This window comes from Mesitornis unicolor, unplaced genomic scaffold (assembly GCF_000695765.1).
Source record: "Mesitornis unicolor isolate BGI_N332 unplaced genomic scaffold, ASM69576v1 Scaffold14662, whole genome shotgun sequence".
NCBI classification, from domain to species: Eukaryota; Metazoa; Chordata; class Aves; order Mesitornithiformes; family Mesitornithidae; genus Mesitornis; species Mesitornis unicolor.
Window position 1 is genome coordinate 1 of NW_010167209.1, and position 13,061 is coordinate 13,061.

General features: G+C 42.3%; 1 protein-coding gene across 1 annotated transcript; it reads right to left on the reverse strand.

Annotated features, from left to right (window-relative positions):
• Positions 1-3,013: 3,013 nt before the first annotated feature.
• TCTN3 (tectonic family member 3) lies at positions 3,014-12,836 on the reverse strand (the record flags this gene model as incomplete). The annotated part of the gene is made up of 12 exons (XM_010178619.1): positions 3,014-3,235; positions 3,724-3,861; positions 4,588-4,753; positions 5,353-5,450; positions 5,724-5,819; positions 6,744-6,869; positions 6,964-7,038; positions 7,444-7,479; positions 8,351-8,469; positions 8,540-8,648; positions 8,974-9,104; positions 12,718-12,836. Coding segments are annotated over 12 exons (1,435 nt in total), but the record flags the coding sequence as incomplete, so codon positions are not given.
• Between the last annotated feature and the right edge of the window lie 225 nt (positions 12,837-13,061).

Genomic DNA, 13,061 nt, shown 5'->3' on the forward strand with positions numbered 1-13,061 from the left:
GGTCCGGCGGGGGACGTGCCCGGGCTCCGTGGGCCGGGGGCGGGAGGAGCGTCTCGTACGTGGTGCCATGAGGAAAAGTGCAGATGTGCCGCAGGATCATTGCGTGTTTTAAGTTGGAAGGGACCTTAAAGCTCATCTAGTCCCACCCCCTTATGTTTGTGTTCTTATAATAATTGTTTCTTAAGCTATATGGGTATACAGCGGCACACTGGAAAAGTAAGTTGAGGGTAAAGATGAAGAAGACAAGTACTGGGTGCACAGCGTGTAGGGCGTCTCTCACTACAAACCCTACGGCGGCAAACAGTGGCTGAAATTTGGCAAAATAATTTAACAGCGTACTTTGAGCCTGAAAAAAAGAGAAGCACTCTAAGGAGCTTACAGAAATTTTTGAGATGACTTCTTCACCTTTTTCTTCACATTTTGTGTATATTCTTACATTATAGAAGGAGAGAATGATCTCAGATTTCCTTTCACAAATTCACATTCTCACTATTCCTGTTTGCTGGGTGGGGGGCAGGTATCAAGAAGTGGTACTCCGAAGTGGTACTTTTTAGGACAGCAAGAATGAAAAGACACGCTGCTACTGACTCCCAGCCTGACAACAAGCTGACAGCTTCATAGAGGACAAGAGCCAGGCGGGCAGCCTAATGCACACCGCTGCCAACAATGTACTTTAACTTTCTGTAACTCTGCTCCTACGTTGTAATCTAAAATTTCATCTTTCATTTGGACAGTGTAAATAGACTTACTGCTTCAAAACAGGACACATTGGAAAGATGGCTCCAGACAGAATGTTGGCAGCAGAGAAATTACACAGCGTTGTCTCAGTGCTCTGACATGGAGTATAAATACCCCGTCCTCTGTATCTGACACTGCAGTCTGCCTCGGGTGTGATGGTGTCACACTGTCGCCTGATAATTACAACAGAAGCCATTTAAGTTCAGACAGTGGGGAAAATCTCGACGTGACAAGGTAGACACTGAAATAAACTGTGATAGGAAACCGCAGACTCTAAACCCACATCCCTGTGGTTTGGCATGGCTGGGGCTGACCATGCCCTAAGTCAGGCCAGACCAGACCAGGTTACACACGAGGCTCCTCCCAGCTCCATTTCCTGCAGTGAGGATGCATCAGAAGAGGCAAACGTGTGCCAGAAAATAAGACATTATTTAGGAGGTTAGGGATATGACAGAGAATTATAACAGTAAGGGAATTATAACATTCTTGTAGCACTTCCATGTATTCGCAGCTCATAGAACAACAAGAATTGCTGTAGTCACCTAATTTAATTACCTCAATGCAGAAAAGAGATGCCAGATCTTTTCCATTCGGGCCACATCCTGACACGCTTGGCAACGTGACGCCTGGTAAGTTTCTCGCACTAAGCTCTGTTCAGTTTGGTCACTGTCACCTCTAAATTAATTTCCCAAATTTCACAAATTAAGAGCACAAGAGGGCACATGACAAACACTGCAGACAGGACAGGCACAGCCGAGAAGCCCCGTCTATCCAAAACCAGAGCCCCACAAGGCGCGTGCTCAGCCTGGCTTTTGGGGGCTGCACCGGGCCAGCAGCAGTGGACACAGCAGACATTGCAGGGAATTCTTCCCAAGCTGAGGAACCACACACGCAATCAGAAAGTTAAACGTGTGAAGCTACCCCGTAACCTGCATATTTTGGATGAGTTGTGGTTTTGTTTTATTCAGGTTGTCTCCCTTGATATCCTGACTAATTATAAACTTTTTAGTTTATACTTCTCTGTTTAAGTTTGTGATAAGGAAGAACAACAAAGTATACAGACAAAAGGAACAAATAAATTTTGTTAAAGGTAGGCCAGATTTCTCTGATTTTCTTGCCAATTATTGATTTCACTGGAGTACTTGACAGTAGATGGGGCAAATTTTCCATAATCTGAAGAATTTAAGATAAATCTTAAATCCTCTGCTTAAAAAACAAATACCATCACCCAACAATGTACAGAATGATTGAGCAGATTTCTTTAGCCCGTGCGATGCAGTGGGACAGACTCAATAATCAGAAGATCACCTTCAACTTCACAAACGATAACCTTATGTTCTGGTCCCAGATTCCGAGCCAGAAGTAAGGAACTGCAGCAAGCTTCAGTCTCAATACATCTACAAATGCTTTCTAAAATAATTGATATTTTCCTTTAGGACTGTTCACATCTCTCTGATGTGCCACCTATAATTTCAGTGGCTATCATTATCAGTCCAGTTCCTATCTGGAGCCACAGGAGAATGCTTCTTATCTAAGCACAAAAAAATTTGGGCCTGTTTCTCCAAGAAAAAAAATCAGGAAGGAGGCTGTCTTGACAAACAACTAAAACTCAGTTGTATTTCAGAGGATGGGACATTTACAATTACTTTGGTTTGTGTAACGCTATTGCTAATGTAAACAGTGATTAAAACAAAAATTTCAATTGGGTATCTGTATTTGAAAAGACATAGAAAAGTAAGAGTCAGAAACTGTCCCAGAGGTGTCATTGTCATGTACCAAGGACAGGTTAAAGGTGACTTTACTCATAAATTAATAATTCAGACTACTGGGACAGCTCCTGTACTTTAAATGTTCGGTTAATTCTATGTAGAAAATTTGGGTGCCTCTCCAACAGGAAGGTGACTGAATGCAGCTCCAAAATGCTTGGACTGAGCTTTGCTCCTCTCCATACTCCATGTTCTGGAAGCACTCTTGGTTGCAGGAAGAGGGAATGTTCATATTAACATCCCCCTCCTTGTCCCTCATCAATGTTCTGGACCCCTCCATCTCCCCGGTGTTTCCACTGCAGTGCGGTTTGCAGATGGTGCACGTGGAGAACAGGGGCACAAGAGGACACGGGACAGAAGCTCGGCAAGTGGCTCGGTTCAACCGCAGAGGGCACATAGATACCAAGGCACAGCGTAAGAACCTGAGAAGAGTCCATGATCTGGACCATATTCTGAATGAATCAATTCTTTTACCAGACCTTAAGTACAGGCCCTGTCTATTTCAATTTTCAAAAGCAAAGAACACTAAACAGTATTAGGAGCAACAACAAGCAGCCAACCAGATCACCTCTGTAGCTTCTTTCAAAATTCAGTGGCACCTTGAATGGGAAGAAGATGTCAAATGGGAGTTTCCAGTGCTTTTGGGGCTGACCTCGAGGAGGTTCTGGGTACTCTGTGATGTCGGTGAAGGTGACAACAGTTGTCAAAGGTACCGTGCTGGGGCTTAGGAACTGCAACAAGAAGGAAAGCACAAACTTTAGCAAGCTTAATACAAAAGAGACATCTCTCCTCAATTTGCTAATGAAGACCCACTGCAGAAGACTGGCAAGCAAGATGTCTTTAGGATGGCAGGAGCTAAGTGGAGTAACTCATTTCCCAAAATTGACACTTGGCAGGCAAACAGAGGGCACAGGTCTCGAGAGGGATCAGTAGTCACTGAGCCTCATACGTTGAGTCTTTAAGTGGCAGAAAGTGGTCTGGGGTTGGAAAGAAGGTACCCTTTCCAGTTGTGCACCTGACTGAGGACAGTACTGATAAAACCACCTTCCTCTATGGAGCTGTTAAATACAAACTCTTGCCATTGCAGCCAGACCACTGCTAAAGTTCAGTCAATCTCAACTCAGTGATATCAAGACCATTTGATTCCTCAGTTCTTAAATAACCCATGAATCCCATTTAATATCCTCCATGTCTGAGGGAGGGGTTTTAAATTCCATACCTTCAGGTGGTGACACTGGTAAAAGTACTGTGCGCCCAGTATCTGAGCTTGTGGGTTGGAGAGGAGGCCCACCTTGGCCCACAATATCCTTATCTCCAGAGTCACAGGAACCATGCAACAGGAAGTGCAATTCACAGCCTGAAAATAACATTTACCACCTTAATATAGTATTTTAAAGCTGCAAAAGGACCATTATGGTCAAAGTCTAATATTTTGTCTACCATAGGTCAAAGAACCTGAATCAGTCACTTTAGCACTAACCCCATAACTTCTGGTCAGGTCAGCCACCCGTTTTAGAACAATATCCATCTCATTTCCAAACAGAATTTGTCTCAGCTCTACCACTGGGATTTTACATTCTATTAGGCCATCTCCTGACAGATTAATAATTACTAAAATACAATTTCCCTCCTCCATAAGTACTTGGATCACAAACTTTTACCCGTAATAGGTAATATATAAATAACCCTAGAAACTGGAAAATCAGAAAGGATGATAGTAATAAAACCATCACATTAATAGGAAGTAACCAGGTAGTATTAGTTCTAGAAGGCAGTGAGAAAACTAAGTAACACAGCACTGGATTCAGCATTAAACTCTTTTTGCCCTTTTGCATAGCAGGATCAGGATTGAAGAGATATTAAATCTGTCAGGGTTTTGTTGTTTAGTAAATATCCTAATAATATAAACCATGACAAGAATGACTGCTTATGGGCATTAAGAACCCTGAGAGTCAGTGCATCAGGACACAAAGAAAGTGAGCGCAGATGAACAAGCTGGTTCTTTTTTCCCCACACCCACCCTTCCCCAGGGCAATACAAAGATCTGACAGGCAAAGCACTCACAGCCGCACACTCACACTACCTGCACACTGCAGTGCTGGCTCAGAACCGCCGTCCACTCTTTTGCCTGGGCTAAGCGAGCACTGCCTGTTACAGCCAGGGCCTCTGCTCTGTCCATCCCCTGAAGAGCCTCGTACAACTTCTGCTGGATGTAACTACAGTTCCTTTCTTCCAGTACTGGGGATAGGCTGGAAATTAGAAAATAACAGCTTTGGCAAAGTGATTTCCAGGACAGAGAAAAACCACTACCAATATCCTTTCTTTGTAACGAGTATTTCTTCCACCAGCAGAATCACTACAGAAGTATTGGTATTAAATGGATGCAGTTTCAATTCTCTCTGCAACAAAAAGGGAGAACAACATAGAAGGGTAATGCATGATAAGGACAACTGACAGCTCTTTAGCCATCTTATCACATCAGTGGTCATGTACCTACCCTGTCACCAACAAAAGAATGATCCAGATCATCAAAACAATCACTTTTTAAGGTTCCATTATATTTCACTCCTCAAATACAAACTCTACCCTTGCCCAGGCCACATTGCCAGACTACAGCCTCAGAATGTCCCAGAAGACCTTCAAAATGTTCAGATTTTCAAGCGATCCACCATCTCTCTGATACTCAAGTCTTCTTAGGAGCATATGAAAGCTCTGCAGAGACCCATTGCTGACCTCGAGGAAGGACCTAGGCCCCACGGCAGCACGTAAGAGACTATGGAAAAACGTGCTAAGTGAGTCCACACCTTCCAAATGTGTCAGGAATGGTGACTGCAGAGTGTGTCGTTACCTGAACTTGCAGCCTGTCCTCATATTTCTTCCAAATTGTACTGTGTGTCTGAGGAGCTGCGAGCAACTTCCATCGCCTTCGCTGCGTAAAATGCTCATCTGTCAGATTGCACGTCAGGGACTCAAACAAAAGCATAAGCAGACAACATAGGACACCCAACCTGTATTTAACAATCCTCTCAGCCCGCAAGCCTCCTTATCCCTATCACGGGACAACAATTCAGTCGTGACCAGAAGGCCTGCTGATGGCTGCAACGTAATATTGAGACATGTCCTCACAGGTAATGGTAGCATCTCAAATGTCCAGAGAGTAGAGTATCAGAAGTCAATAAACCCAGTGATAAAGAAAACTTGGCAGCAGAAAAAGGATACGTGCTGCATGCCATCACTGTTTGCCATCAACAGGGGTGCTCCAGTGATATAGCCAGGGTTCCCACTTCTAGGCAAGGTGTGAGAAAGAGTTCTGGTCTACAGAGGCAAAGGGAAGCAAGGAAGAGGAAAACATTAGCACCAATGAGAGCCATTCATCTCAGAAGTTCAAATTCACATTCTCAAAAATGTAAATGTAAAGGTAAAAAACTAAATGTCAGTACCCCAAAACGTGCATTTTACCAGGACAGTTCTTGAATGAATCCCTATTGCTCAGCATTTGTCTATAAGGAAGTGAACAGACCAGTCTGGGCAAGGACACAGATGATCTGCAAAGCAAACCCTGCCTTGACCCCAATTCTGAGTGGCAGATTCCAGTTCTCAGTTGTTTTATGGGGAGAGCCTCTGCGGATGGCTTCAGCAAGGCTGGACCCACACTTATCAGCCCCTGAGGCCACCACTTATCCCACTTCACAGTGCCTCTGTAGGACAAGGTTTATATAAACCTCACCACACATGAGTATTTCCCAAATTTCCACTCCCTCCAAAGTAACTAATTTTCCTGCTGCATGGACAAAGTTAAATAAGTACCTGGAATAAATTTAGCGACTTTGGTCACAAATGCTGAACACCTCAGATACAGCACCAGCTTCAACCCTTTCCTTCACAAGACTGAGCTGGTGACTCTGATCTCATCCTCTCACCTTCTCTCCATGCCAAAAAAGCCCCAAACCAATTCAAAATAACAGCAAAAACCAGTCAGATAAAAATAATCAGCCCCTTCAAACTTGTGCAGTGCAAGACTGCATGCTTGCACTGAGCCTGAATTTTTCTACTACCGTAGTTAACTCGAGACCAGAGCAGGATCCCCTCCTTCCCTCGATCACCAGCCGTGTCCCAGGGATGATACAACCACACCGCAGTGGCACTGCTCTAATCTTTTCACGTCCATCTGAACAAAACTGGGTCACAAACCACACACGGCAAACTTGGTGAGAGCGCAGGGAGGACACGGGCACTGACCCAGAAGCGCAGAGTGAAGTGCTGCTGCAAAGAGGATCCCGGGTCCCCAGAGATGTTGCTCACTTTGAACCGGACAGAAACACTCCGAATCCCATGTGTGCCACTGAATTCGATCTCGTAGATCACCTGAGGGTCCAATTCAGAGAATAACCAGAGTCAGGCCCAGGGCAATTACTTTGGGCCAGTGTTGAGCAGCCCAAAGGAAAGAAGATTCGGGTACCTCAGAAACAGCATTGTTACAGGTGTTGTCCTTCATGTGGGGGGCTCCGGGTGGTGACACTGCGGTGATGTTCACCTGGACACAGTGAGCACATTCACAAATAGCAACTGTTTAAAAGGAGTGTGTCTTTCTTCCTCTTCTCTGCTGCTTTTGCACCCAAGTCAGATTTACCTTCCTGCTGTAGCTGTCATCTATGGACACATCACCATGCTCCAGATGCCTATTTTATTTTCTAAGAAAAATAAACTACCTCCCCAACTCCAGCCCTACCTATGCCCATTCATTTAAAAATACAGCTTTCCTTTTATCCCTATTTTTTTTCTATAACACCACACTTTTGTCAAAAAAAATCTTGTCTCAGACGCAGGACATTCCCATCCTCCCAAGTTCCCATCCCATGGGCATTACTATGAATGCTAAGATTCCAAATGTGTTCTGTTTCAGAAGCAGAAATTATTTTAACTGGCAATAGAGACTGACCTTCATGGACTGCACGATGGTGTCATTGACTGGGACCTGGGGAAAACAAACAAACCAACATTCAACACCAAAAATCCAACTATTTTTCTAGGTTTGCAAATGACTTTTATGGGCTTTCACAGCGTTTTCTTCCTTTTCAGAAGTAATACAGCAAAATATGGTGAAAATGTTCCTTTTGATTTTCCATTTTGACATTGATGTTAAATAAATGTTAATTACATCATGCACTTCTTTTTCTAGAACAAGCTTGAACTGTCAGTGTCAAGCTACATAACGAATCTGCAGTTTAAAATGAAGTTAGTTACATTTTGAGATGTGTATGTCCATCTATTAAAAAGCCCCTGCAATTACTTTATATATATACACACACACACACACACACATATTTTACCAATATATCAACAAAAATTATTTTATTTATTCCAGATGTGTAAAACTTGTCGTCAGTCTGTGAACTAGAAATCACAGACATATTCCAAAGAAAGCATTTTTAGAACATCAGAAGACAAATTTTATTCTTGGCCCTGCAAAACAAATCCTCATTCTCTGCTAAGAATGTGTGTTGCTTGGTTGATCAAGCTGATGGAACAGATACTGTTTATCAAAGTATTTCTGTTTAAAATGCAAGAGAGTTCTAGTTAAACCATTAAAGCCATGAAATATGAATGAAGTACCTGTTAAATGCATTAAGAATTTGCTAATAACTGAAATTTATTGGAAATTAGTTTGAATTGAGAAATTATCACCAATCATGCCATTTGTAACAGGATTTCCAGCAAGAAGGCCTTAACAATCGGGAGATCAGGGATGACACGCGAGGTGTTTTCCGGTTACCTGGAGGTGCAATGAGAGGCAATGGAAAGCCAAGCAAGTAAGATGCTGAGCAGAAGGAAGGCGCAACACGCACCTTTAGGACAGCAAAGTCACGGTAGTAGGAGGCAGCATCTAGGGCAGGGTCAGCAATGCAGCTCTTGCTCAAGTTGGCAAAAATCCGAGTACAGCTTGTACTTTTACTGTCCAGGAAGCCTGAGTTAAGACACGACAACAGATAAAACAGACGCAAACCACCCCAAGAACCTCCTCCCCCGTCACTGACCAGCAGGATTTCCATCAGCACAAAGTCCACTGGCTCCCATTTTTACTGGCTGCCTTAGCGTGCTCAGCACAGACGATGACTCAAAGTAGATTAGGACTGGATCACCAGCCTGCAAAGACAATTTGGGGCAATCACAGACCAAGTGAATACTGAGGCCAAGCACAAGCTGATGGAATTATCGGGGCACAGAGGCAAATTTAAACTTCTCCTTAGTGTATGTGCAGCCTGTTTTGTCTAAAGGGTTGTCCAAACTTTTAATCACAAGAAAACTAATCATAAACACTTTACACAATAAGGAATTAAAAGAACTGGGAGATAATATGTCTCATCGGTAGAAAAATAAGACTCTTTCAATCTGTTCTCATTAGATCTCATTACAGACAGCTTCAGTCAAAGTGTATCTGCAAACTGATTGCTATTTTCTTTCAACTCACCTGGTAAAAGGCAGAGAAAGATGGTGGGACTTGTGACGGTGCTAGGAAAGAATGCCTGCCATACTTCTCCAAGAGCTTCAGAAAATCAGATTCTTTGATGTCCTCTGGCTGCTGGAAATAGTTCAGCTTTGCTAAAGGTTGAAAGGAGAAAAAGAAGTCTGCCATTATCAAACTACTAGAAAAGACAGATCTAAAAAAAAGTAAATATTATACCAATATTTTTAAAAAGGAACAACTCCAGTAATTATAAGCTAGATAGTGCCTTATATTAATTAATCCGTACTAACACTGCTGACAGGCTAATGAGAGCTACGAACAGAACAATATAAGGAGTACTAGTTTGTACTGTATCATAGGAAACAGTGTTAATACACAAATGTGACTTTCCAAAAAGCCTGAAAACTGCTTAAGACAACTGTCTTAATACGTGCTCTAGTTTCTGTAAGATACCCAAATTAGACACACATGACATTGTAACGACAAAACACTACCAAAATGTGACTTCCCTAAAAGCAACACTAAAAGGATTAAAAATAGTTACAGTTGGTAATACTCCAAGTGACTATTACTAGGGAATTGGCATCCTAAAAATCCCCAGATTTTCTGTTGGTATCCCACAGTGGTGCCCTACTGACCCAGCATTACTCAGTATGGTTACGATGTTATAATGTATTAAATTATTACTGCTAAAACGCTAAGACATAAAATGGCACATTAATAAGGACATACTATGTAGACCCATCCTAATGGACGTGTTTGAACAATAAACTTTGTAATACATCCAAATAAAATACGTGACAAGGTTTGAGGACTACAGATCATAGCAACAGCAGCAGCGAGTGGCAGTGTTGTAGTCGAGAAAACATTTTGATTGATTAAAGTAGTTAAAGTAGGTATTTGCTTAAACTGTAAAGTTAAAATTGTAAGACATATAAGTGCTTAGAGAAGGTATGTACCAGCGGTGCCTGGCTTACAGGGAGTGCTGGGAGAAAGAGGAGCTTCTGGAAGCTCTGGACCAAAAGGGGATAAGGGAGAACCTGGTGGTAAAGGTGGTGATGGATGGTGTTCCTGGTCCTAGAGGAGAGGCTGAACCCCTGGTAGCATGGTCTCCCAGGTACATACCAAACATAGAATAGTTGTGATAAAGCAAAGCTTTTCTCGTTTTGCATGCCAAACCAACCATGGTAAAGGGCAAATTAAAAAGTGGACAATTTATTCATACTTGTATAATCTCATTAAATCGCTCTGTTAGAAATGTATAAATGGGCTGTGAAAACATATGGACTTCAGAGCACAATCAGAGGAGCAATCCTGTGTGTCTCCCCAGTGCTGCAATAAAGAAGTGCCTGCTTATCCGCAACTGCATAGATAAGTTTTTCTTGTCTTGACTGTGACCCCATCAACAGCAGTATGCTCAATTACAGAAGTACCAGAAAGAATTTAGGTAGGCTAGTAAGTAGGCTGGGGGAAGAAGATAAAAAAACAATTTAAGATCTCAATGTAAATCTGTTTGAGGGCAGAGCAGATCCTCAGATGTACAGAGCAGCAACCAGAAACAAAGGCTTTTTTATATCCGAATACAGCATTAGTCAGGCAGTCAACCAAATCTTTAAGGAGACAAAGGCTGAAGGAGTACTAGGCTCCTACAAGGTTCACAAAAATTGGTGCACAGAGCAGCTTTCTGATTATTCCCTTGAGGGCACAATCTATTAGACCAGAAAAGAAAACATTGGTAGCTGTGCTACTCACAACCATTTATTTTCTTTGGAATGCGGTTCTTTACATACTCTTCTGTTATCAAAGCTGAACACTTGCTAATGCAGATTAACAGCATTACATATTGCAAAATATAACTGAAAACCAGGAGAAAAGGCCTTTGGCAGCAAAACTTAAGATACTCAAACTGCTTAAGTTTTCAGAGAAAAGACATATATAACTTGTTCATGGCGTAGTTTGCTACTAAAGGCTGTTTAATCTTGTAGAAAAAGGCAAAAAAGAATTTCAGACAGCTTAATTTGTCTGAAACCAGACAAACTGAAAACAAGTAAATAAATAAAACAAGAGTCAGGCTCATGGAGAATGACTCTTACAACTTTAAAATGCACTCGTATTAGTTTGGCCACTGATTTAGAAGCAGAAATTACAGCAATATTCTCCTGACACCAGCAAAGACTAAAGACAAAGTTGATATCTTGAGGAGCTAGAATGTGAAACAGGAGTGCTTTTAAAACTACTTTCAGTATTTTGACAATATCCATTATTTCCTCCTGTCCCCGAGAACTGATTTTTTCCTCTTTAATTAATGAATTATCAGTTGGATGAGCAAGACCACCTGACTCTGCCAGCTGTGCCATCATTAGCCAGGAGGAACTGTTAGGGATGTGGTGAGCAGTCATGCTGCTCCATTTAGTATCAATACAGTCTAAAATCAGTTTAAGACCTGTGAAACTCCACCCTTAGCTTGAGACAGTGAAAAGCAGTACTGAGAAAAATTGCAAAAGGAAGAAAGGGCCACAGAGGGCACAAAAGAAAGAGAACATTGGGTGTGATCAGGTTAGAGGAATGCCAGAGCTGTGAACATCTGTCAGATGGAGAACAACAGTATGAAAAAGTACAAAAAGCAAGCAACTGAAGACTGACAATAGTCAGAAAATAAGCAAGAAAGCTGACTGGGTGAACCAAAGGATATTTTATGCTTCAGGAAAGACAGCCGAAATGGAGCACTGCAGTCAAGAAAGAATGACCGCAGTCATGGAAAGAGCCGTCAGTGACAAGCAGAGGAAGAAAAAAACAGCACCTTTCAGAATTATCCTAAAGAAACTGGATCAGTACTCTGCAATCTGCTAGCAATGGTTTCAACGAGGTGAAGTCAAGTTGTGCATCACGATCTCTTAGTTACTGCCCACAGTAATTCACCCGGTTCAGAGCCTGTTCCCACTTGTCCTTTTCCAGCAGCCCCTCTGGAGCAGGCTTGGTTGTATTTCTGGCAGTGGCAGCTCACACTGCCATCCATCCTGGGAAGGCTTCTTCCACAATCAGTTGATGAGAACATACATTTGTGTATTTCCTCAGGGAAGGCCAAACGGGAGAAGGCTGTTTCTACCAGAAAACTTTATCAGCATTCAGGTGATCCCAAATAAAGTCTTGGGACTAAAGTAGATGGGACTGTGGGACAAATCTCCCAGGCAAAAGAAAATGCAAAGTGTTCAAATGCAAGATCCCAGTGGACTGCAATGAATGCCAGAGAGTTGGACATCAAATCAGTCACATGAAGTACAATGCGGAAAGTAGAGAGAGAAAAAAGTGTTGATGGCATGCCCTATGTGGGTATATGATTACCGGAGAAAATTATTTGTCAGCACAGAAAAAAGTATGAAAATAGGCATATGAAATAAAGAGTCCAAGATATCACAAGAAATCACTTTCTGAAAAGGATAGTAGTCTTATATTTCAAATATCGACCCTTATTTGCTGTGCTAAGTGTAGCAAACTAAGTCAGGTGTCTCAGACACAGAAGCAATTGACAAAGGCTGATTTGTGTTTAGCCAGAGACCCCACCCTTACATGGAGTGCAATGAGCTTTTTCTTTTCCTTTAGTGATGGGACGCTGCTTCACTGTGGTCTGTCTGGAACTTCAACAGCCCAAATAATTAGTGACAACTATAACATGTAAGTTTAAAAAAAGGTTCCCAAAGCAGAGGCAATGATATCTGCATTAAATGTGTAGACAGAAAGGGTACTCACAGTCCTCCAGCTGCACACAGAACAGATCGTGTCCGCCAGGGACAGCCACGGTGTCAGTACGGTAAGGGGTGTTACTTCTGAAGATCAGTGATTTTTCCACACACACTTGACTCACAGACCTGCAAAGACAAACCCCCTCCCCCAGAAAACTGTTAAAGAGGCTATTCTTGCATAATTTCATATTTTACATTACTAGATGCCAGCAACAGAACGCAGTATTCGTTTTCTTCAGCTTCCATGAGTTACTGTACAGTCTGCATTGATAGTCAATTACAGGGAGCCTCTCTCAACCTTGTAGTAACTTTGTGGGTACTCTGTATATTTAACAATCACTCTGAAATCCC